Below are 21,934 nucleotides of genomic sequence, written 5' to 3' on the forward strand. Positions count from 1 at the left end.
CTTCCAGCTGACCACTCTTCTTGCTGCCACAGAGCCTTTGTGCCACTACCCCAGTTTCAGTCTGTTTCCTTACCAGAAAGGAATGAAAGGAAACATACTAAGGAGGTATGGAGAACTGTCCAACCCAGATTATGGTATTTTCCTGTCCTATTTGATTTTTAACTGTAGCAGTTAAATTAACTACTAAGAGGTGTAATTAACTTCATGAACTTCTAATAAATCTATCTGCAATGTCAATGGAGTATCAGTGTATGCAATAGCAAACAGACAAAAAACAGAAAGCTTTATAAAAAGCCCCATTGGGATCTCAAAGCAGCACAGAATAATTAAACAGTTTAGTTTAACACTGTACTAATCTATTCCCCTAGATTATCAAATCAGGTTGACCTGCCTAATACTGGTAATAATGCAATGAAAATTCATTACAGGAAGATAGTACTGAAATGATTTGTATTTTGAGTTGCCTGCAAAACAAACCATTCATTATGAAAGCTGAAATTGTTTCTTAAATGGAATTCCCAAGATACATATCACAACACTATGTCTTCCTCTAAATCCTACAAATAGCTTTTTCCATCATACCTTTCAGGATGAACAGAGATCTCCCTTCCCTCAAACCCCCTTCAACACAGTCTCTAGAAAAGGTGGACAAAAACCCCCCTTATTTTTGGGAGTCCGAGAACAGGCTGGTAATTGCACTAGTGTGCTGATTTTCTTCTGTTTTAACCCAGCTAACCTAAAGAAAAATGAGATTGGAAGAAATGCAGATGCAAGTACAAGCACATATAGCATCAAAGTGTGAATTTTACCTGTGTACATCCTCTTCATTGTATAATATCATGAGTGTTCCATCCCTTTAAAAATTCCTGAGCTCAGACTTTAGCACAGGCCTTCAGTGAGAGTTTATTCACACATCTGTACAACTGCTAGTTCTTGCTGGGGTTATTTAAACCTGTTCAGTACACTTAGTTTCCTCTGTCTGTAAAATTATAGCTCACACAGCAATGGCACAGGGACAGAAAACAGCAAAGTTCTGTACATATTTAGGAAAATCACTGCTGTGGTCTCATTTAGCATGTATATAACAGAAAATAATTCTTGTACAGACAAATAAAAATCTCAGGAGTATATTTGAACACTTCTACTTGCTTTCCATTCCAACATATTACACTGTTGCAATTTCATGTTTACAGGTATCCAAGGAGTAACCAAGGAAGCAGGTTAATTTAAGAAGCAGCATTCCAAACAAACAGCAGTTATATTTTGAGTCTGATAACTGTTGATGAAATTCTGTATAAATCCTCCTCGTTGTGCTCTACAAAATCTTGAAATCCTCTAATCAAGAGAAATGCTTCCTTGGTATGAGAAGTCATATCTCATTGTCTTTGAAAAACATGGAGGAATAACCTTTGAATCATGTACAGAAATATTTACATATACATACACACGAAGGCAAAACTCAGAAGTCACAAACACTGACTTTGGTAGCATGCTTCAACTTTAGATGACACTAACTCCTTTGAAGAGTGCTAATACAGGAAAGGAACATTATCTGGTGTTACTTCCCATGCCCTATTTTCTGATATGCTACAGATTCACAGCAAATCCTGTCCAAGTGTTTCTCTACTTTTATATCTGCACTTCAAAAGCTGTTATGTCTCATGCTCCTTATTGTTTTGGGTTTTTTAAAATCTTTGAAGCAATCTTCTCCTTTATTCTCAGTTTTCTTTTTAGCCATTTTTAGATGGCACTAATACTAGAACTACAGGCTCTCCCCAGCCCTGCTCACAATATACCATTCAGGAATATGCAACTGTGCTGTAGATTTAGAAACCTGAATGCACAGCCTGTCTTGGTTCAGTCAAACTTAGTACCTGCTCCTTCAGTTTATTACATATGACATTTTCAAATACAGAATCACTGGCAAATTATACAAAAGCTTATTCTGCTTAAAATTAATTCAGAATAATTCAGTCCACAGGGGTTTTATAACTGGATTTTCTGTAATAATCCTTCTATTTGCTAAACCAAGTTGAGACTACTGTCAAGTTGCTTCTCTACTTGAGGAGCAGTGACACACAAAGAGGTCACACATTGCCAAGGATAACTGAACATTGGTCATTCCTAATAGTATTTATGTTCTAACATGTGGCTGAAAAGCTCACTTCCTACAGCAGTAAATCCTCTGCTTCCCCTCATTACTATATGGGTCATCCTTTATTAAATCTACAGCGAACTCCCAGCCACACCCAAATTTGTGGCTTTTCCTTAGATAAATATGAAAGAAGAAAAACAGACTTTTTAAACAGTTACAAGAGGACAGCCATGCAGATTTAGTTTAATCAAGAAGGGCATACCTTTCAAATACCTTGTGCCACCCTTTGGCACCTCTTCCCACAATCTCTGTGAGTAAGTTTCATGCTCAGAACTGGTGGTACAAGTTGCTGAAAAGGTCCATTAACATAAAAGGAGCTTGGTTGCTTACCAAACAGTCACCTAACCACACTAAAAAAAGGATCTTGCCAAGAGAGACAGTTTTCCAGTGTGCTTTAATCCAGTCTGAGGATGACCACCAAAAAAGCAGTTCCTCCTATTCCACTGTGCATATCTGCACTGTCCTTAGACAATAGCTACCAAGGCACTGCATTTAAATAGCCTGACAATTTTAGTTTTCATTAGGTCAGAGAGCTATTTCAACTCACTGTAGATCTACACGACCCTGAGTTGCCATACCTCATGTGCATCTCATGTTTTGGGAAGGAAAAGCTGGAACAGAATTGCCCATTGCAGTGTACACCAAAAAACGCATTGAAATAAATACACTGCAAAAGGTCTATAAAGTCTACCCACTATGTCTCATCAACATCAGTGCTATTTTTATAAAATGAAGTAAAGTTTTGACAGGACAATAATGTTTCTTTATCACATAATGGAGAGAAAGCCTGCAGCTGTATATTCTTCTTCACATTCTCAATGTGTATAGTTTTTCTTACTCTTCCTTCTCACGTCACATATTAAAACACTTGTGAGTCGTGTAAATTCTGCTTCTATAGCCTACAATTCCAGCAACAACTATTCAAATGGAGACAGGCAGCACATTTTGAAAACAGCATAAACTTCATGTGGATATTTTTATTACTTTTTTGTAATTCTTGCTGCTTAAAGAAAGAAGGTAGCACACGTGTGCTATGCACACAAATGAGTCAGCTACAACTCAGAACAAAGAAAGACTATTCAGCAAGAAAAATTTACAATAATGTTCAATGTTCTGAACAGCAAAAAATAAGTTACTACTTAACATCTCTTTCCTCCTGCCTGCATCATCTATCTGTATTAAATCAGTACAACTGTCTTGCACACCTGCAATAGAACTGCAGATGGATTTTACTAGTTAAAATGTAACAAAGCAAAACAGACTAAGAACATAAATATTGATTTTTTTTTAACTTAAATTTTAAAGACTTTTTTAAAAAAAATCCCTCAATATAAATGAGTTCCTACACCTGGTTTTACCATGTGGTGAAGGGTAGGATGGGGAAAAAACAAATGCTTTACTCAGTATTACTGCTACTGCTGGGGAAGTACAGGTTTGTAAGTTACAACCGATTGGAATAACAGAACAGAAAATGAAATTCAACATGGAAATATGAAAATGTGCATTGAGGAAGGTAATTTATTTCTTTTGTAAAGAATACAAGGGGAAAAAATTTTGCAGAGAAACACCAAAATAAGACAGATCTCCTACAAGAGTTTGACCAAAGGGCACACTACAACTGTTTAGGTCCAAATTGCTACAACTTAAAGAAAAAGCCATTTCACTAAGTGCAACAGTATACAAAAAGATTCTTACCAGTATCTCTCATAAAAATAGCACATGCTGGACTAAGAAAAGCAAGAATTGCAAGTCTTTGGAGACAAACAGACAAAACCTAAACAAACCATAAAAAGCAGCTTCTCTGCCTCAGGAATTGATTTTTCAAATATTCTTGCAAAGAAGCATAACTGATATTTAAGCAGCACATAACAAGGTAAATGAATCTGACTACCAATGATAAATTCTGTAACACAGTGATTATAATCAGCATAATTCTAGTCAGAAGCGAGACTTTATTTACATCACCTCTGTCAATGCAACCCAACATTACAAAGCACCCTGTGTGAATTCCTGCAAACACTTGTAACCCCCCTAAAGAGTTGGGAATCTACTAATTGAATTAAGTTTCAAATTTAAGGGAGAGGGCAAGGTTAAGCTGCAAAGGATGACAGAATTTAATAGTCTGAAGTAATGTATAACTCCAGCAGTCTCTATAGAATAGTTCATGCAAGATAAGGGGACTCAACCCAACTCTTGTTTACCTGAATCAACTGATGGCACACATTATTTTGTCAGCATATTCATCAAAGAGAAAACAGAGTAAAAAATCAGGACAGACAGAAATTCTCAACAGTGTATCCTGCAGAGAGACTCAGTACATCCAGTCCTCCTATCAATTTTCTCAAGCATTCATTACTTCACTTGATTGAGTATTTGCTCCAGTCAGAAGAGCTGTAGCTTGTGCTGCATGCCAGAGCAGGGCTGCACTCACTCTCTGGGCATGGTGGGTTTATGCTTCCTCCAAACCACAAGGAAACCAGTAGCTCTGTTGTTTGAAATTGTGAAGCATGTTTGCCTATTTCTCGAGAACACGAGTCATCAATAACTTGATTTGCCACAGCAGACTGATACGTTGCCCTGTGAAATTTTGAAAAGTCAAAAGCAGTTCTTTTGCAAAATTATAATAAAACTGACTACGTATGACATTTCTGGTGAAAGCCATCAGACAGGAAATGTAGTATCATGTCCTACAGAGAAAACAAACTTGTGATAATGCAGGCTTGTGATTTTTCTATATCAAGTTTGGCTTCCCCTCTTTCCATTCCTTTAACTGAACAGCTTGGTTTCCCTCACTATTAGAATCAGAAACTCAAGCACATTGCTTTGCTTGGAAAAGTGTGGGTTTCTGTCAATAATAATAATAATTTTAAAAAATAAAATAAATATGTGTATATGTATGTCAGAGGTGGAAACAAACTTTGCAGACAGAAGATTGCATTCGAAGTAGGGGAAGCATTTTTAATCAATTCATTTTCACATGCCTGATAAAGCTTATCTGAAATGAAATACATCTAGAACAAAATCCCGTGATTTGTATCTCATCTGAAGGGACACAATGAGCTTCTCTCTCATTTTGAAGTTTGACCTTTAAGTTCAAAGCAGGCAAACATGAGCAGTCTAACTAAAAAAAAAAAAAAAAATATCAATCAAAGATCTGATAGTGTGAAATAGTCTCACCCCTCTGCAACGTAATTGCTGGATTCTTCCACCATATCCATCCCTGAAAGAGAGAAATTTCTGCACACTCACTTGAAGTCAAACAATGCAATAAATGGAAGGCTTAATAGAAACATGCCTCTTAAGTATCTGACTAACTCTTAAAGTGTAATTAGCATTTTAATTGTTTGCATTTACAACTGGCAAAGTATCCCAAACATTCATCAGAACCTACATTTACAAACACAAACTGCTGCATTCCAGCTAGGATTCAGTCTGCTACATACGATGTTTCTCCCTGCATGTTTTCATGCATGCTGTCTGCCCGACCTCTAGTACATGCCAAGTCGTCACTGCAATAGGGAGCTGAGGAAGCTGAGGTGCAAATGGACCAGGATGTCGGCTTCAGAATTTGCCCAAGCATTATCCACAGCCAGAGAGCTTAACAATAATCATGGAATACAGGAGATCAGATACACATAAAGGCCTCTAATCTCAAGCATCTTACTCTTTAACTGTCCCCTGCTTCAAGAGGTTACGCTCTCATGACAGCATGAAAAACATTGCAACAGAAGTTGTAAAAACCACGAATTCAAGTCACAAAGTCAGTTTCTCAATTTCTCCTCAGCACAAATACCCTCATATTTTAATGACAGTATTACAGTTACACACATAAAGTGATGCAGTTACATAAACTCACAGAAACTAAAAGAAACAAAAACCATTTTCACTTATGTACTTGGGTTCTTAGTGAATCAACATTTTAAGGCCTAACCAAACCTAACTTGGAAAGAAACAAGCTACAGTATATTCTGCAACAGTCGAGCTCTCCTTGTGTTATACAAGCATTCTGTTTTTCCTGCTTCAGATGTAACACAGCTTTTTACACCTACATGCAAAGTTTAATTCTAGAATGAGTGTATCTTCATTTTATAATGCCATTCCCAGAACATCAGTATTTTCAATCATCGTTTCATGTCACAAGTCAAGGATTTGTATGCAGTAACTCCAGTCCATTTAATTAAGAATTTTTTTTCTTTGTAGCTAACCATGCATTTTCATACATAAATTTAAAAAAAAATATGGTTTTGAACTTTTGTACTACCCAGATCAAAAGCTATTTCACCACAGAGTACAGACATAGTAGAAAAATAAACTTCAAACAAGAGGAATGAAGGTATCTAATACAGTTTGATGGACAATGAATGTTTCATGAAATACATAAGCAAATCAGTGTCCAAAGATGCAAATAAAAACAGATCAACCCTATACCAGATTTTCAAATAAAGTTAATGAGAGCTTTTAGAACTGGGGAACAAACCCAGAAATTAAATCTAAACATATCTGACTGTATCGGACAGAAAGATACAAGAACAGCAAGTTTTTCTTAAACCCTTGATATCCAGCCTTCATTTTGCTTCCAGGAATGGCCAACAGCATATGCTCAAGTAAATGCAGATTACAAAAGCAGGGCAGGAATGCTGCAATAGTTCCCTCCTACCAGTATTTAGCCATCTGTGGCTCACGCTCTTCCTGTGCAGAGACTGTTCCTGCAGGTTTGACAACCCTTGTTAAATCTCCACTTAATCACTTTTCAAATTTTAACTTTTGGGAATGAATGCAATTACAAGCTGCAGGAAAGATTTTTTTTTGCTTTACTTAAATAAACTGGGTTCTTTACAAGCCCTCTGTATCTGCATTATGAGAAATTACAATGAATTACTCTCTCTTCATGTCTATGCCACTTACAATTTTACAAACTTTACAAATTTTTTTCCCTTCAGGGAACAAGAAGCACAGTCTGCTTGATCACCTCTGCAAGACATTCCACACTTTCAATCATCTTTGCTGACTTCTGCATCAAGAAGGCAGCAGCGAGCAAAACTGCACATGGAACATGTGGTATCTTTATAAAGCAGCCTAAGAGCTTCATTTTTTTCTCTATTGTTTTCATATTTGTCTTTTTGACAAAGGAATCGATATTTTGATGGAATCAGTCACAATAATTTAATGCCATGCACCCTCTTGACAGATACAAGTCCTATTTAGAGCCCATATTTGTGCACCCACAGTTCTGACCAGTTTCCCCCTCCATACAGGTCAGTTTGCATTTAGCAGCACCCAAACAGCGCCCTTTGATCAAGGAGTGGGTACAAGTGCTGCATTTGGCAGGTTGTTTTCACTCTGTTAAGTATTTTCCTTAACTAACCTTTGTAACCTCACCACTCACCCCCAAACACCACAAACCTCTCCAGAACTGAAATACCTCTTTGGAGGGAAAACAGGCTATGTCATCCTTGAGAGCTCAGAACCTTCAGGAGCCTTGGATGAGCAAGGTGGTTGAGGCTCACTGTTAAACTGCACTACCTTACACATATCTATACACTCAATGATTCTGCAGATCTGGGATGGCAGGTGTCCCCTCAGCAGAGTACACAGTGATTCCTCCTCACCACAGCACACACATCCATTCTGTTCTCCACAAGCTTTATTCTTTGCTACAGGTCAGACTTGCCAGGCTGAAGCTCTCAAGATTTCTTCATCCCTTATATCCTTGGCACCTTTTTAAAGAAAAACAAAACCAACCACTGGCTCTAGTCACATTTAGTACCTCCCATTCCTTTGTTAGCAACTAATGAAGTTTAAATCTTACATGTTCTATTACACAATCCAACAATTTCAGATTTGAGGCCCTTTAAAAACTCCTAATCCTAGCAAGTTAATAGGAGCTTTAGTTTAGACTTCAAATTGAGATTTTTTTTCCCCAAGTCATTAATTATAATTCCTCTATAGGAAACTTCCTCAGCTTCCACAAACAGCAAAAAGCTAAGTTTTCATCTTCCTCAGTACCTGTGTAATCCCCAAATAATTCTGTGATACTGTTATCGCTTACAAGCAATATGGATATGGGTGTGTTTTCTCTGCTATTAGCTCATACTGGCTTTATCACAAAGCTTGGAAGAGCTTTTATCAATAGCTGATATGCACTAACTGTTAACAAAATACGTGACAAACAATCAGCTCTAAGATTCTGCTCCCCTTTCTGATCCCTCCATCTTGTGTTAGTCCTTCTGACATAAAAAAACCCATGGTCATTAATACTGCTGTAAAGCTGATTTTGAGACTGTGAGCACACAGTGATGGGATTGCCCACAGTTACAGGTGAGCTCTTCAACTCTACATCTTAAACCAATTCCTGGGTACTTCTCAAGAAGGACACAAGAGCTTCTCAGTACATCTTAACTCAGTGTTACCTGTAAATGCAGCTGAATTTATTTACTTACCATGACCAAGTTTTCTGTCAATTACACATTCCTACCTTCATAATTAATGCTATGGAATTAAGAACTTCCCACAAATTATCCCTTCCTGGGATTCCTTAGGCATTCCTGGCCTAAGACAGCAGCCTCATTTAAAAACCACTGATACCTTCTCAGCTGACTATTTTTAAAAACTTCTGGCATTCATATATAAGCAAGCATACATTCCTTTTTGACAGAGCTACCTATTGATGAAACTATTTCTTGAGACTTCTGTTATTTTCTACTGTGCTCTATTTGACTTTTGCTAGGTTGGTGACAAATGAAGACTGAAATAAATGTTTTATTAATGCTTTGTATTTATTCTGGCAAAGACAGGCTGCTGCAGAACAAGGCTGTCATTATGTTTCTCAGTCTTGTTTCTGGATCATTTGGCAGTATGAACAAAAGCTACATGTCCCCTCTTCACTCAGCCCACCTCTTCAGTAGACTTTGTCATGTAACATGATGCTTTGAACATTCCTTATTCTTTTCATTTTTTTCAGCAGTAAGCACACACACAAAGCAGTGATAATGCGTCCTTATTCCATACTTTTGTAGAGTATAGCCAGCTACCACAAACTGCTATCATATACAATTTTCACAGATCACCCAAGGCAACAAAAGTAATTACACCTCTGCTGTGCCCTCCATAAACACAAGTATACAACATATTAAATAGTTGTAATATACATACAGAACAGACTCATGGAATAAAAGAAATCCTGGAATAAATGATTATTCTATGCCAGTAACCTGAGCATCTTCATCTCAAAACAGGCAATTATTTTGACTGCTAGAATATTTTTAAAATAAAACCCAGACTTAAAGCTGATCAAACTATGGGTAGTAACCCTTCCTACATGCTGAAAAAAGGGAAGGCTTTTTAATTATCTTCCTGACAACATGGACAATCATTTGCTGTAACATTTTCAATATGGGTAAGCTCTGTTTCTCTTCTGTGAAATGACCAGAACCATGATTTGTCAAAAACAAGATACAACCAAGTACAGTAAGGTCTTGTGTGGTGTCAAGGTGTATGAATCAAATGAAAAGATCCCTTCATAATATGGGGGAAATCTACATTTTATTTTTAACCTTGCTGTAGATATTTGAGTGCAATTATTTTTTTCTCTTTTGGAAATGTGCAGTTTAAATGGTAATTTAAAAGTTGAAGATTACTAACCTTTATTTCAGACTTTAATAGAAGGTAATTTTAAGCCCATGATACCAAGAGAAATTGCAACAAAACCCCCAAACAAACCCCCAACATATTCCCATTAAGTAGCCTGCTCACTACAATAACTTCAAAAGCAACAAAACACATGACACTGCAAGACTCTTATTGATTTCAGATACTAAAACTTTAAAAGGTCACATGTAAGTCTATACATGAATTATAATTAAAAGAGCACTAAACCATTTCCCTCCTACTGCAGCTCTAAATTATAAGAAAATCATTATCTTTTCCAGCTACAAGATGATGGCCAGAAGACTACAATTTAATGATTGTTTACAAAATTCACAACTCACAGTTATATTTGATAGAGGAAACAAAAAAGGATGACAATTAAGTATGGACTTAAGTTTATTTTTTTGTCTGTGGTATGCCCCCCAAAAAGGTTACAACCATATCAAGACAGTAATTTACTCCCAAACAAAAATTTGAACTTGTATTAGAAAGCTCCAACTTTAAATCAGAACTCCTGTCATGAGCTCTTTTAAACAAAGCATTCAAGGTGACCATACTGTTACTGAAGTCCTGATTTCTTCATTAAGTGCTGATATAGGAAGCAGGTCAGATGAAGATATTTAAGTAACATAAGAAATAAAAATACGAGCATTATTGAAAGCTCCAGAATGACTGCCTTCGGTACAATATATATACATTCATTATTAATACAATTAAATCTCAATTTTCCACGTTCTTTACATTTATTTACAATTTATTTTTCATCCAGTAATGTTTTTAGAAGTTCAGACTGCATAAATTAAGACCATTACTCATATGACAAGTATTCCTCCTTTTCTCAGATGCCCATAAGGCAGCAAGTGGAAGGCTACTTAAAAGGCCATCACTACACACTATAATTAACTCTACTCAAGTATTATTAACCCTAACTCACATTGCCAACCATGCTACAAGAAAGTGCTTCTTTTACCACTGCTTACCAAACTGTGAAAAATTTCAGGCATTCAGTTCCATATTTACTGGATCCACTGCATCCATAGTTCTAAATACAGTATTATGGAAAAATGTACTTGCATTGACTATGCAAATTCTTTTTATTTAACAATACAGCTAAATTTACAGTTCTTTAACGACATGTCCTAAAGTGCTCCTAAAGAACAAGTGGGAAAGGCACAAGATCAGTGAAGGAGAAAGAAAAAGTAATTACTGTTAAATAAAAACTGTTACAAACTACAGCAGTCAGTCAAAGAAATTGCCACCTGCCTCAAGCTCATCACTGAAAGGCCTAGAGAGCAATCAAGCAGACAGCAGCTTCAGCTTTCATGTGATAAGAAGATGGACAAGGAAAGAACGGTGCAAGTGCTGCCTTCCCTTTAATATAAAAGGATGTTAATAATTTGAACATTTGCATTTTGTTCTCAGCAAGACTCTGGGGTGGAGATCAAACTTAGGTGCAGAGAGGAAGAGAAAAGGAGCTAAGATACAAACCTGAGGCTTCTCCAAACATCACTAACTACCACAGACTGTATATCCCACAGTGTTAGGTACAATTTTAAAGAAGCAAACTATTTCTCTTTACAGCACAATTTCTAAGCTTTTAACATCTATTTATATGCAAAATCACACAAAATCAGCTTTCATGTCTTAAATCACAAGTGGAGAACAGCCAAGTGTCTCATTTTGATACAGGTGAAGAAAATTTGAATCACACTTCTCAGACACTTAGTTTTTATCCAGCTTTCAAACTTTCATGCAAATGCAGCTGCTCTATTCCAGCAATTTTACTTAAGGTCATAAAGCCCAGTCTCCATTTCAGAATAATGGAAACAAAGGTTAATTTATTCCTATCCACTTTCCTACACTCCACACAAGACCCCTGCCAATATTCTTGCACACATCACAGTCCATCAGCCAAATTAAGCAAGCCAAGTTAGGACTCTGCCTTTTCCAGCTCTCCTGAGCTGCAGAAAGAACTCTGTGACTTTCTGTTGGCTGCTGCACTCTCAGTCCAGGTCACAGTACCACCCAGATCTTCATACACACCATTAACATCTGCAAGGTCACTTCCCAGGCATGCAGCAGGGTGTCAGTTTTACACACAACAGAATCACACCTTTCCAAAAAATACCTTCACTTGGAAGGGCATTCCCTTATTCTTACAACCTGCATTAAAATGTACAATGCTCTGTGCAAGTACATCTGCATCAATTCATAGAACAGTTTGAAAACTAAAATAGGATGGGAAGCTACAAAGAAATCATACCAGTGGCACACTTACTTTTAATTTACAGATTTGAAACTCTGAAAGTCTACCTTATACTATTCTCAACTGGACAGCTTAGACTATAGTGCAAAATGCTGTCTAACATCTTCAGTAAACCTCAACAGTTTTATCACAATTTCAAAGCCTAAAAATATCTCCTCCCTCATTTCTCTCAAACTGCAAAGCTGCACATTTCAATGTGAAGGATATTGGTCATTCAAACCAACTGCAGTGCAAACTTACACCTGGGGGTAACTTCAAGTGAAATAAAAAAAAGGAGTAAATCACTCCTGGATCCAGCACTGGCTCAAATATCTTCATGTAAAATATTTACCAACCTAATTACACTTTTATTTTTAACTGAAAAGTAGGAATAACATAACAAACCCTGTTGAGATTATTAGAACAGCAAGTGCTAAAGGCAGTATGTGCAGAACTGATGTTATTAATGGATCATTTTCTTGAAATTTATCTCCCTCCGTGTTTGAGTAGATAAAAAAAGAGAGCTTGAATAAACCCATTTATCTTAAGCGCAAGTAACTTCAATTCTGTTTAAAATATAATTCTTGTCACATAAGAAATACATGAAATGAAAAAAAAACCTGAAGAGCACTGAACAGCAGACATAAACCATTTGAACAAAAACAAATAATAAACAGCATAACATCAATAACTACGCCATCTTATACCAAGTGAGTATATATGATACAGTATCAGAAACAGCGGGACAGTGGGAAAAAAAATAATCAAAGCTTCTGAAAGTCATTAAAAAAAAAAGTCCAGAGCAATCATGCCCTAAATGTCCTATTAAAAGATACCTTTGGTTTTGGTTTAGGAAAAATGTAGCTATGCTATTAAACTGTTTATACAATTCCAAAATAAAAAGCGTGGACTTAAAAAAAACCCATCCATCCATGACAAAAGAGCTCTAAGTTGTGTAAGGTACAGAGTTAGTACAACATCCACATTCCCTATCCCAGCTTTTTAGCTGTTCTTGACCACAGCACCATAACAAGAGCTCAGCCTCCTCAAGACTTCAAATTCTTTTAAAAGTTCATGCCTCCCAACTAAAATCTCATAATCTACTAATACACTTAAAACTTCAAATTAAAGAAAACCAGCAAACACCACCAAATCCAGAAACCCCTGAAGAAACCCAAGCAAAATCTCCAACACCTAGAAGAATACCTAAAAGCTAAGACCAAGGGTAGACTAGAAAGAAGCAACATGAAAAACAGGGTGGGGAAAAATGCCAAACCAAATTAATAAACCAAAAATCACAAAATACCCCTTCACACCAAAATTCCTTAGTATTTATCAATGCAAATGAAATGTTATCAATAATTTTTCTACCAGTTTGGTAATTTTTATTTCTAGTCATTTGAAGTTAAGAACTGAAGAACATAAGAGTTCCAGAAGAATAACAAGTGGTGAAAATGCCTCATAATCTACGCCCAAACTTTAAAACTGGTAATGATCTGCCTTTCCTGAAAACTATTTTTTAAATCTTTCTCAAATCCTTACTGATTGCCAATTTTGTTCTCACTGACATATGTATCAATCAGTCCAGTACTTTGCCTGGGATCAACATTAAGCCAGTACACCAGGAATTACCTAGGTCATCCTTGTAACCATGCTGGCACAGTAGCAGATGTCTTCCAGTCCTTTGGAATTTTCTGAGCATCCCAAGATTGATTAGAAATCAATAAGGGAATTGTGCCAGGTATTTCAAACTCTTGGGGCTTGACAGACCTATTTTTAGTGTCTCTCTACATTTATACTGAAAATGGAAATCATCAAATAACAAGTATCATCTACCTTATCTCTCAAAAGGGATTTTTTTTAACACTCCCCTGCATTCCATTACAGATTCTATAAATTATGAGCTGGGTGGTAGTGTTTGGTAGCTTTGGGGTTTTGTGTTTTTTTCTTCATTTTTGGTTACCACATTAAGTGCTTTTCATAGAAACACCAGCTACTATTTGCCCAATTATCCTTGTACAATATTCTCTCTCTATAAAATCCCATAGAAGCATTTTAAGCTCTCTCTGGTTGTTTGGAGACCTCTTGTATGTGATTTTTCTTAAAGGTCTGTTTTGCCTAGGTATAACTAACAGTTTCTTCTACTAGGTACTTACAGGAAAGAAGTACAGGCTAATTGGACTATGTCTGTATGAATCTGACTAGCACAGCTACTACACACTATTTCTGTCTTTTAAACACACACAGTAAAGATCTGCCTCCTTTACAGATAAAAATTATCAAACTTCTTACTCAGCTGTACTTCCACGATATCTCCTTCCTTCCTTGAAATCTGCAGAGCTGCTTCCCAAGTCCCTTCAGCCTACAAAGCTCAACTGGCAGTAGCTGTCATTCACAGACCAGAATATTTTCTCCCCGCAAATCATCAATTTACACATCATACAGGAAAGCTTTCCAACTGGATATAGAAAACCAAAAACTCTTTTCCCCTGCCTCTTCAAGTCACTGATCACTAGCTGTTGCAGAATAGAATAAGTAATGAACAAGTTTGCAGGTCTTGCTTCCCAAGCTCCTGGCAGCATTCATTTAAAGTACAAATTAATCAGCAACCTGATAAAAGTATCAACACCAATAAAACCCCCAAACTGAAAGCTGGGTGCCCCCACAAAAAGACAAGCCTTACTTACCTTTGTAAGTCCATGATTTCACCTAGGATGTTTGCTAAGAACAGGAGAGACTGACTAGAACACCAACGGTTGATGCCTCCCTCTTTATAAACACCCATAAACACCAAAATCTTTCCTGACAACTGCACAAGTTTACAGATTCAGAAAATCTTATCAAAATGTTATCTCCATACTGACTGCTTTCTGAAGGATTCTAGAAGAATTCTGCAATGTACAACTGATGTCAAGAGTTTTTTTTTTCATTTGTATATGAAGAAGACACATAAGAACAGACACAGCTGTCATGCTGAATGAATGACACAGTGGTTAGCTGGAAACAAGAACCAAGAGAAAAAGGAAAATATTACAGTCACAGCAGTTATACACTAGAAAATAGTATAGGAAGAAAAATCAACTAGACCAAAGTCCCACAAGACAGTAAAGGTAGTTCTTATGAGAAAGATGCATTCTGGTCACAAGGTAACAACTTCCCACTTTAAGCTTCAAAATTCTAATTAGGGCTCTAAAATATGCAGCAGAATACAGGTATTTAAAAGCTGTGTCACAAAGATATGTTGAAGTCTTTCAAGATCAAATTTTAAAAGATAGTGAAAATCAATGTTCAAAGTTTCAAAATATGAAAGGCTTTAACTGAACACATATTTCAGGATAAAGTCAAAGTTACCTAAAAGAAATACCATTTTTAGCTTCCAAGACAAAACTCAAGTATTTGATATTCACTCTCCATTAACATTTTTCTGACCTAGATAAAATCCACCATGTTTTCTAGAAAAGTGTTTTTACATATATCCTGCCAACCACCCCTTTCTCAAAAGAGATTAAATCTCATCAGCACTGTCATTCTGCACAGCCAACATCTGATAACATCCGAAACAACACAATAGCTAAACACACACAACTTTCCTTAAATTAGCTCTACATAAACAGCACTTTACATATCAAATGCTGAAGGCAACCTGCAAAACAGTTTATAGGGCCAACTAATCCTTATTGTTACCAAGCCAAGTTTTAAATCTTTGCAAAAGTAGAGGAGATTGTAACCACACTGGAAGTCTGCTAGTTAAAGTCCAATCTCAGTAAAGCAAGCAAAAGGACGGAAGGGCAGCTGCAATTTTCAGGGCTTTTGGTTTTTAAAAAAACCCACATACATCTTAGTTTTTACTAGCATGAAATTTCAATTTATCCTTCTTGCTTACAAACAAGTGTTTCAGAAGGACAGTTACAACCAGAAAAAAATTTTTTATGGACAATAGTGACTTGTAAATTCTGAAATGAATGCCTATAGCACATGAAGACAGCACAGAATATTGCAACACTAATCTCTTTGCATCCAGCAAAGAAAAAACTCAAAAAATTCTGACCTTCAGTTTCTACAAAAGGACAACTAGTTTTCATGAAAAAAAGAAGGCAGCCTACCAAGAACAGCACTATCCAAAATACAGACAGGAATGAATTTTTAGCTGTTTATTATAGTGTAGGAAGGTATTTTCCAATGCACCCAGAGTTCCCTACACATACACAGTATCTACTAACCACACTCATTCTTATGTATCACGATTGCTTGTATATGCAAAGGACACAAGATGAAACTGGGCAAGGCAAAAAGGGAGACAGAAAAACTTAAGTAGATGAGATGTCATTTGCAGACCTGCACAGATAAGGACAGATGAACCTTCAAACCTTCACACCTCTAGGTTATTCCGCTCCAAGCATTATCTGTTTCCAGAGAAACTAAGTGTTTATCTATAGCCCACTGCTCCATCACCCTACACACACACACAGGGGCAGCACAAACTGAACAGAGATGCCACTTTCATATTGCACGAGACCACTACATCATTCAGCAGGATCCCTGCATGACAGACTGAAATAAACAATACAAGGAGCACTAAAGAACCTTCTGGAACTAAGTTTTGGCCCTCTTCAGTTGGTAGCTCCAGAACTCCAGGCAGCATATGCATAATTTTCTTTAAAGTAATAGTAGGGATATATCTGCATCACTTTATATCACTTGTGGCTTGAAGTTTTATGGAAGAGTTGCTTGACTCCTGATCTGAGGTTGAACTAGCAGAATTTATACCAGCAGGGCATTCTGGTGTGCCCAGCTTAGTGCTCTGAAACCACCTTTTCAGGCAGACAAATCCACGCTCCAGATTTTGACAAGAAGCACTGATAATTTTTTTTCAGTCTATGAAAAATTTTATGTTCAGATGAGGATTTTTCCCCCCAAGACCTTTCACTGTTTATGCAAACACAGTATTTTTACAGTAAGGTTTCCTAGACTGTAGCATAGCTGAAAAGCAATAGAGAAACAGCAGTGGAGGTAACTCAGTGGAAAAGGAGCTTCTAAATCCAATAATCCTTCTGACAGCTTGCTGGCTCATTGGCTCATGCCTTCTGCAAGTGGACAATTTCAAGGATAAACTCATTCCTTACACAGATAAGAGCTGTTGCTATGAAAGTGAACAATACAAAGCTCTAAATTAACTCTACTTCATTAGGTGACTAAAGAAATCTTGTGTTTTCCACATAAAGAGAAAACATCTCAGAAAGGACAAAGTTAAATTAAACTCAACTGTTCTGTATAAACCCAGACATAACCTTCATCAAATACAGGATGCTACAAGTATCAGGCTTAATTTCATCTCTGTTAAAAAGGTAAAGGACATCTATAATTCAGGTTGTTACTTAATTAATATTTTGTTTTCTTATCTTCAAATCACTGGAAAAATGGTCATACTAGAAGGAGCTCATCTTAACACCTGTTCAGAGGTCAAACTACCACAGTCTGGAATGTTGCAAGGTTTTTCTCCCTAAGACTCACAAATTAAAAATAGATTATGCATAATCTTAATGGAATGCAACAGATTTATAAGAAAATATATGGGGATTAAAAATTACAAAGGGAGGGCATTAAAGATTCTTAAAACACTGCTTTTTAAATTCAATCCAAAAAGCAGAGCTACTATTAGTTTGTCTGTTGTACAGGGATACTGTATTTCTGATAATTTTTTTATCAAATACTTCAATAGCAAACAATTTTATACAAATACTACAAAACAATATAAATAGTAGCTTTAGAGAATGGAATAAAAAGCCTGAATTAACTAGTAGTAACAACTACTAGTTAGAATATCTGACCTATTATTATTACTACCTAGCAGTAAATAAAAAGCAACATTTTACTACAGTCAGGCAGCTGGGAAAAAAGGTCTTAATGGAGCACACAGATAACTTCAGTGACAACTAATCAAATATTCACACTGGAAAAAAAAAGATGTTGATTTGGAAGATATGGAGTTACTGCCATGATTTTTAAAAGCTACTTTTTATTTAACTACCATTTTAAAAAATCCAATAAAACCTAAAGTTTTGCTTTGCCAGACTTGGCAACCAAATTAAATTCAACTCTAAATGAGAATTTTACTGATGTTTTATCATTAATGTTTCTGCTCTTCAAAATAAAGCAGTAAGAAGTCTGTACTCCTTGCTTAAGGTAGCAAAGAAGCATCCAGCTGTAGTCTCAACAGATGAAGGGCTAAAGGAACAGAGCACAACACATGCATCCTATTTCAAACATTGCTACAAAAATCATAGCTCAGCTTTAATAGCTGACTGTACTCTGGGTGAAACATGGATGATATGTACTTTTGTCCAAAAATTTTCTTATAGATAGACATGAGCACTACTCAGGACAGAGTAATCAAGAGTAACCAGACAATGGACCATGCTAAATTTACAATCACCAACTATATTTTGTTGTGCTGCAACTAAAAAATAAAAAAAAAATTCAATAAGCCTCTGCAGTAGTTAGAGGCCTTTCTACCAAAAAATACCATGCCTGATATTTTTCGAGCTCATGAAGCCCCTGTCTATACGTAAGGCAGTACACACAACCTTCCAGTTCTTCTTTCCTGCCTTAATGATTTTTATACCCACATCACATTGTTTTCCTGTTTAAGCCCCAACCAGATCCACAGGAGAAGGATTCAGTGAAGCTGTAGGATGGAAACCACTGGGATGTGTGCTTGAGGGTCTCCTCCAACAAATCAATTTCCATGACACAAGAGGCAGACTGTACAGTCTAGACGGCTTACTTTGTAATCTGTGGAACACAATGGAGCCATGCTTGGAGGAATCTGGATGATACTTAAGATAAATCAAGCTACTGAAATAAAGTATGGCAGAAACACAAGATTAATACCAGTGTCTAATTCTATGGATGACATACAGACTGGATAGAAATTCAGTTTAACAATAAAAAACCATTTCTCTGTTTTATTTCCAACTTGAATGCACAGTCTAAAGTCAACAGAACGGCCAAAGGGCTATCAATTTAATTTCATCTGTATAAATCATAAGATTATTGTTATCCACGCTAGTGATATATGAAAAATGTAATAAAAAACTTGTTTCTCATTGATTTTAATTAAGAAGAAATAAATAGCTGAAGTATGGTTATTTTATATATATTTCTGCCCCTCCCTTTGTCAGGATCTTTCATAGACAAAGAAATCAAGTAAAGGAAGGGGTCTTTTTATAGAAAAAAAAGTAAGCACTAACATACAAATTAATAGAATGACAAGGGAACAACTTCAAATTACTTATACTCATTTTTAAAACAAACAAGTTTCAATTTAACATTATCTCGTCAAACAAATCCATTTAATCGGACATTACTGCACAAAATCAAAATAATTATCTCCAAAACAGAAACAATTACACTACAAAGGGAGGGACATAATCCATTTAACGTATTACTTAAATGAAACAGGCTTTTCTCCAGAAGTCTTTCAGTAAGTATGTCAGTATTTTGCCACATAGGGTCGAGGCCCGCCTGTCCTCATCATGTCAGAATCGTGAAGCCCAAGTTGTCCTTTTAAGCTGCCTGTAACTGGATGCCTGCATGCGCTTTGTGCTATCCAGCCCCGGTACTTCCCTCACGCTTCCAGCCGAGGCGGCGCTGACACAGCTGCACCACAAACCCAGCACCCTTCCTTCGGCCCGAAGTAAACGTTCCCACATATCGGGAATCCAACGACATGGGGGCCGGACTAGGTGATCTCCAGAGGTGCCTTCCAACCCTAACAACTCTGTGGTTCTGTTATCATCCTGGCCGCTCCAGCTCTGCCATGCATGAAGGAAGCTCTCTTCCCCATCAGCTGTCTCCACCAGGAACGACTCGCCTAAGGCTCTCCCTCACACATCTCCTGGACCATCCTCTCCCTCTGTAGCCCTCCTCCCGGCTCCGAGGAGCCACCAGCTCCAGACACGGCCCGATGTCATTGTCTCTCGCTCTCCGCCACCCCCTCTTCCTCACCCGTCCCTCCGCCCTCACCGCTGCCTGTCACCTGCTCCCTCCCCGCCGGCCGTCTGCTTCCAGGTCAGCTCAGCTCAGCTCCGTGTCTGCCTATTCATCCTGCGAGCAGGGAGGAGGAGGAGGAGGAGGGAAGGAGGAGGAGAAGAGCCCGGCGGGCGCCGCAGCGCCCTCGCCGCTGCTGTCAGCACGGGGCCGCTCCCGGCGAGGGGCGATGCTCGCCCGCAGCCAGGGCGCCCACACCTCCGGGGGGCTGTGCTGCACGACCCGAACCTGTGCCACGGCTCAGCCCGCAACCGCACTGCCCCCGGCCCTTCCCTGCCGGGCTGCCCCTCTGCCTCGTTCCCTCAGAGACCGCACAGCCCCCCCGCAGCACAAACACACACAGGCGAAGCGCACCCCGACCTCTGGCCGCTCCTTCCCTTCCCTGCCCGCCCGGGCTGCGCCTCACCTAGTGCCACCTCGCAGGCTTTGCGCAGCTGGGAGTGATGCGCCTTCTTCACCTCCTTGTCGGCCAGGATCTTCTCCAGGGCCCGGGTCAGAAACATGTTTTTCGTCTTCTTCCCTTCATACATGGGCGCGATCGAGCCGTGAGAGGAGGAGGAGGGTGGAGCGGGGAAGTGAGAGCGGGGCACTGGCCTCTCCCCACCGGGAGCGCTGCCAGGGGACGCGGCGGCCGCGGGGGAAGAGCTCCCTCGCAGGGCGTCCCGACACCCGCTCGGCGGCTCCCCCGGGGGAGGCTGGGGTGGGCCCGGGCGGCGCCGACAGCCAACCCCCGCGGCTGAGGGAAGACGAAGCCTTCTCCTCCCTTCTCCTCCCGCCCCCGATGCGTGTGTGCGCGGACGGCGCCCGTCAGTCCCCGAGCCGCCCCCGGCCCGCGCCCGCCTCCATCAGCACCGGCGGCGGCGGCCGCAGCAACAACCTGCCCTCGCCATGTTGGAAGGAAGCGACGTCAGGGCCGCAGCCGGAGCGGGAGGAAGCGGCAGCCGTGTCCCGGGAGGCAGGGCGGGCGGAGGGAAGCGGGAGGGCGGGGGGCAGTCGCCTTCTGCCCGCCCCGCGGCCGCGCTACAGGTGGAGCGGAGCCGCGGGAGGCACCGAGCAGGGACGCACGGAGATGGCCGCTGCCACCTGGGAGCTGGACGAGGAGGAGGGGCAGGGCTTCCCTTCCGGGCCACCAGCGCTAGGAGGTGGAGGAGGAGACGGAGGCGGAGGAAGGCTCTCCCGGGATGCGCCACCTGCTCCTAAAGGGCGGGCTTCGCCGGGGCTGGGGCAAGGGATCTCCCTAGGAGAGGAGCTGCCCTTCTTCCACGGTCGCCCTCCCTGATGAGAAACGCCCGAGGCTCCGGCTCACGGGGAGCGAGCGGAGAGCAGCCCCCGGCACCCAGGAGAAAGGACGGGAGAAGCGCACTGGGGCGTGGAAGGTGTCCGGGCTCCCCGGAGCAGTTCATCAGTCCCTCCCCGCCTGGTCCTGTAGCACCTGCAGGTTCGCGTGGTGCCCTTCCTTTATCTCCTGCATCCTCTAACTAAAGCGCTGCCGTCCCGCGTTTCTTCCCACTGCACGTGCTCTAGGAGTATAGAGCACTGAAAAAAGTAATAAAAAGCTCAGGTCGACCGTGCCTAGCTGGTAAGCGGCGAAAACATAACAGGACCACCTTTTGCACTCAGAAGTACTAGTGTACTAATATTTAAAAGTCGAATTTGGCGCTAATTGAAAGCAGGTCTGGTTTAGAAAATTTTTACCTGGTTAAAAAAATATCTTAGACATTAATCTGGAAATGAAAGAGGCGAAGTTCTAGATGTACCTTTGAAGCAGAGTGGGACAAGGCTATGGATAGCATCGGTGTGCGGAAAGGAGGGATGGTTGTGGAAACCAGGGGGCACCT

At 39.4% G+C, this 21,934-nt stretch overlaps 1 protein-coding gene across 1 annotated transcript in view; it reads right to left on the reverse strand.

Annotated features, from left to right (window-relative positions):
• The window catches only part of ARFGEF1 (ADP ribosylation factor guanine nucleotide exchange factor 1), an 84,102-nt gene extending 63,333 nt beyond the window's left edge, over nucleotides 1-20,769 (reverse strand). The window contains exon 1 of the mRNA XM_058018878.1: nucleotides 20,503-20,769. Within this exon, the coding sequence (XP_057874861.1) occupies nucleotides 20,503-20,626 (124 nt within the window). The 5' untranslated portion in view covers nucleotides 20,627-20,769. The remainder of the gene's footprint in view (nucleotides 1-20,502) is intronic.
• Between the last annotated feature and the right edge of the window lie 1,165 nt (nucleotides 20,770-21,934).

The sequence above is a fragment of the Melospiza georgiana genome, chromosome 1, assembly GCF_028018845.1.
Source record: "Melospiza georgiana isolate bMelGeo1 chromosome 1, bMelGeo1.pri, whole genome shotgun sequence".
In the NCBI taxonomy this organism is placed as follows: Eukaryota; Metazoa; Chordata; class Aves; order Passeriformes; family Passerellidae; genus Melospiza; species Melospiza georgiana.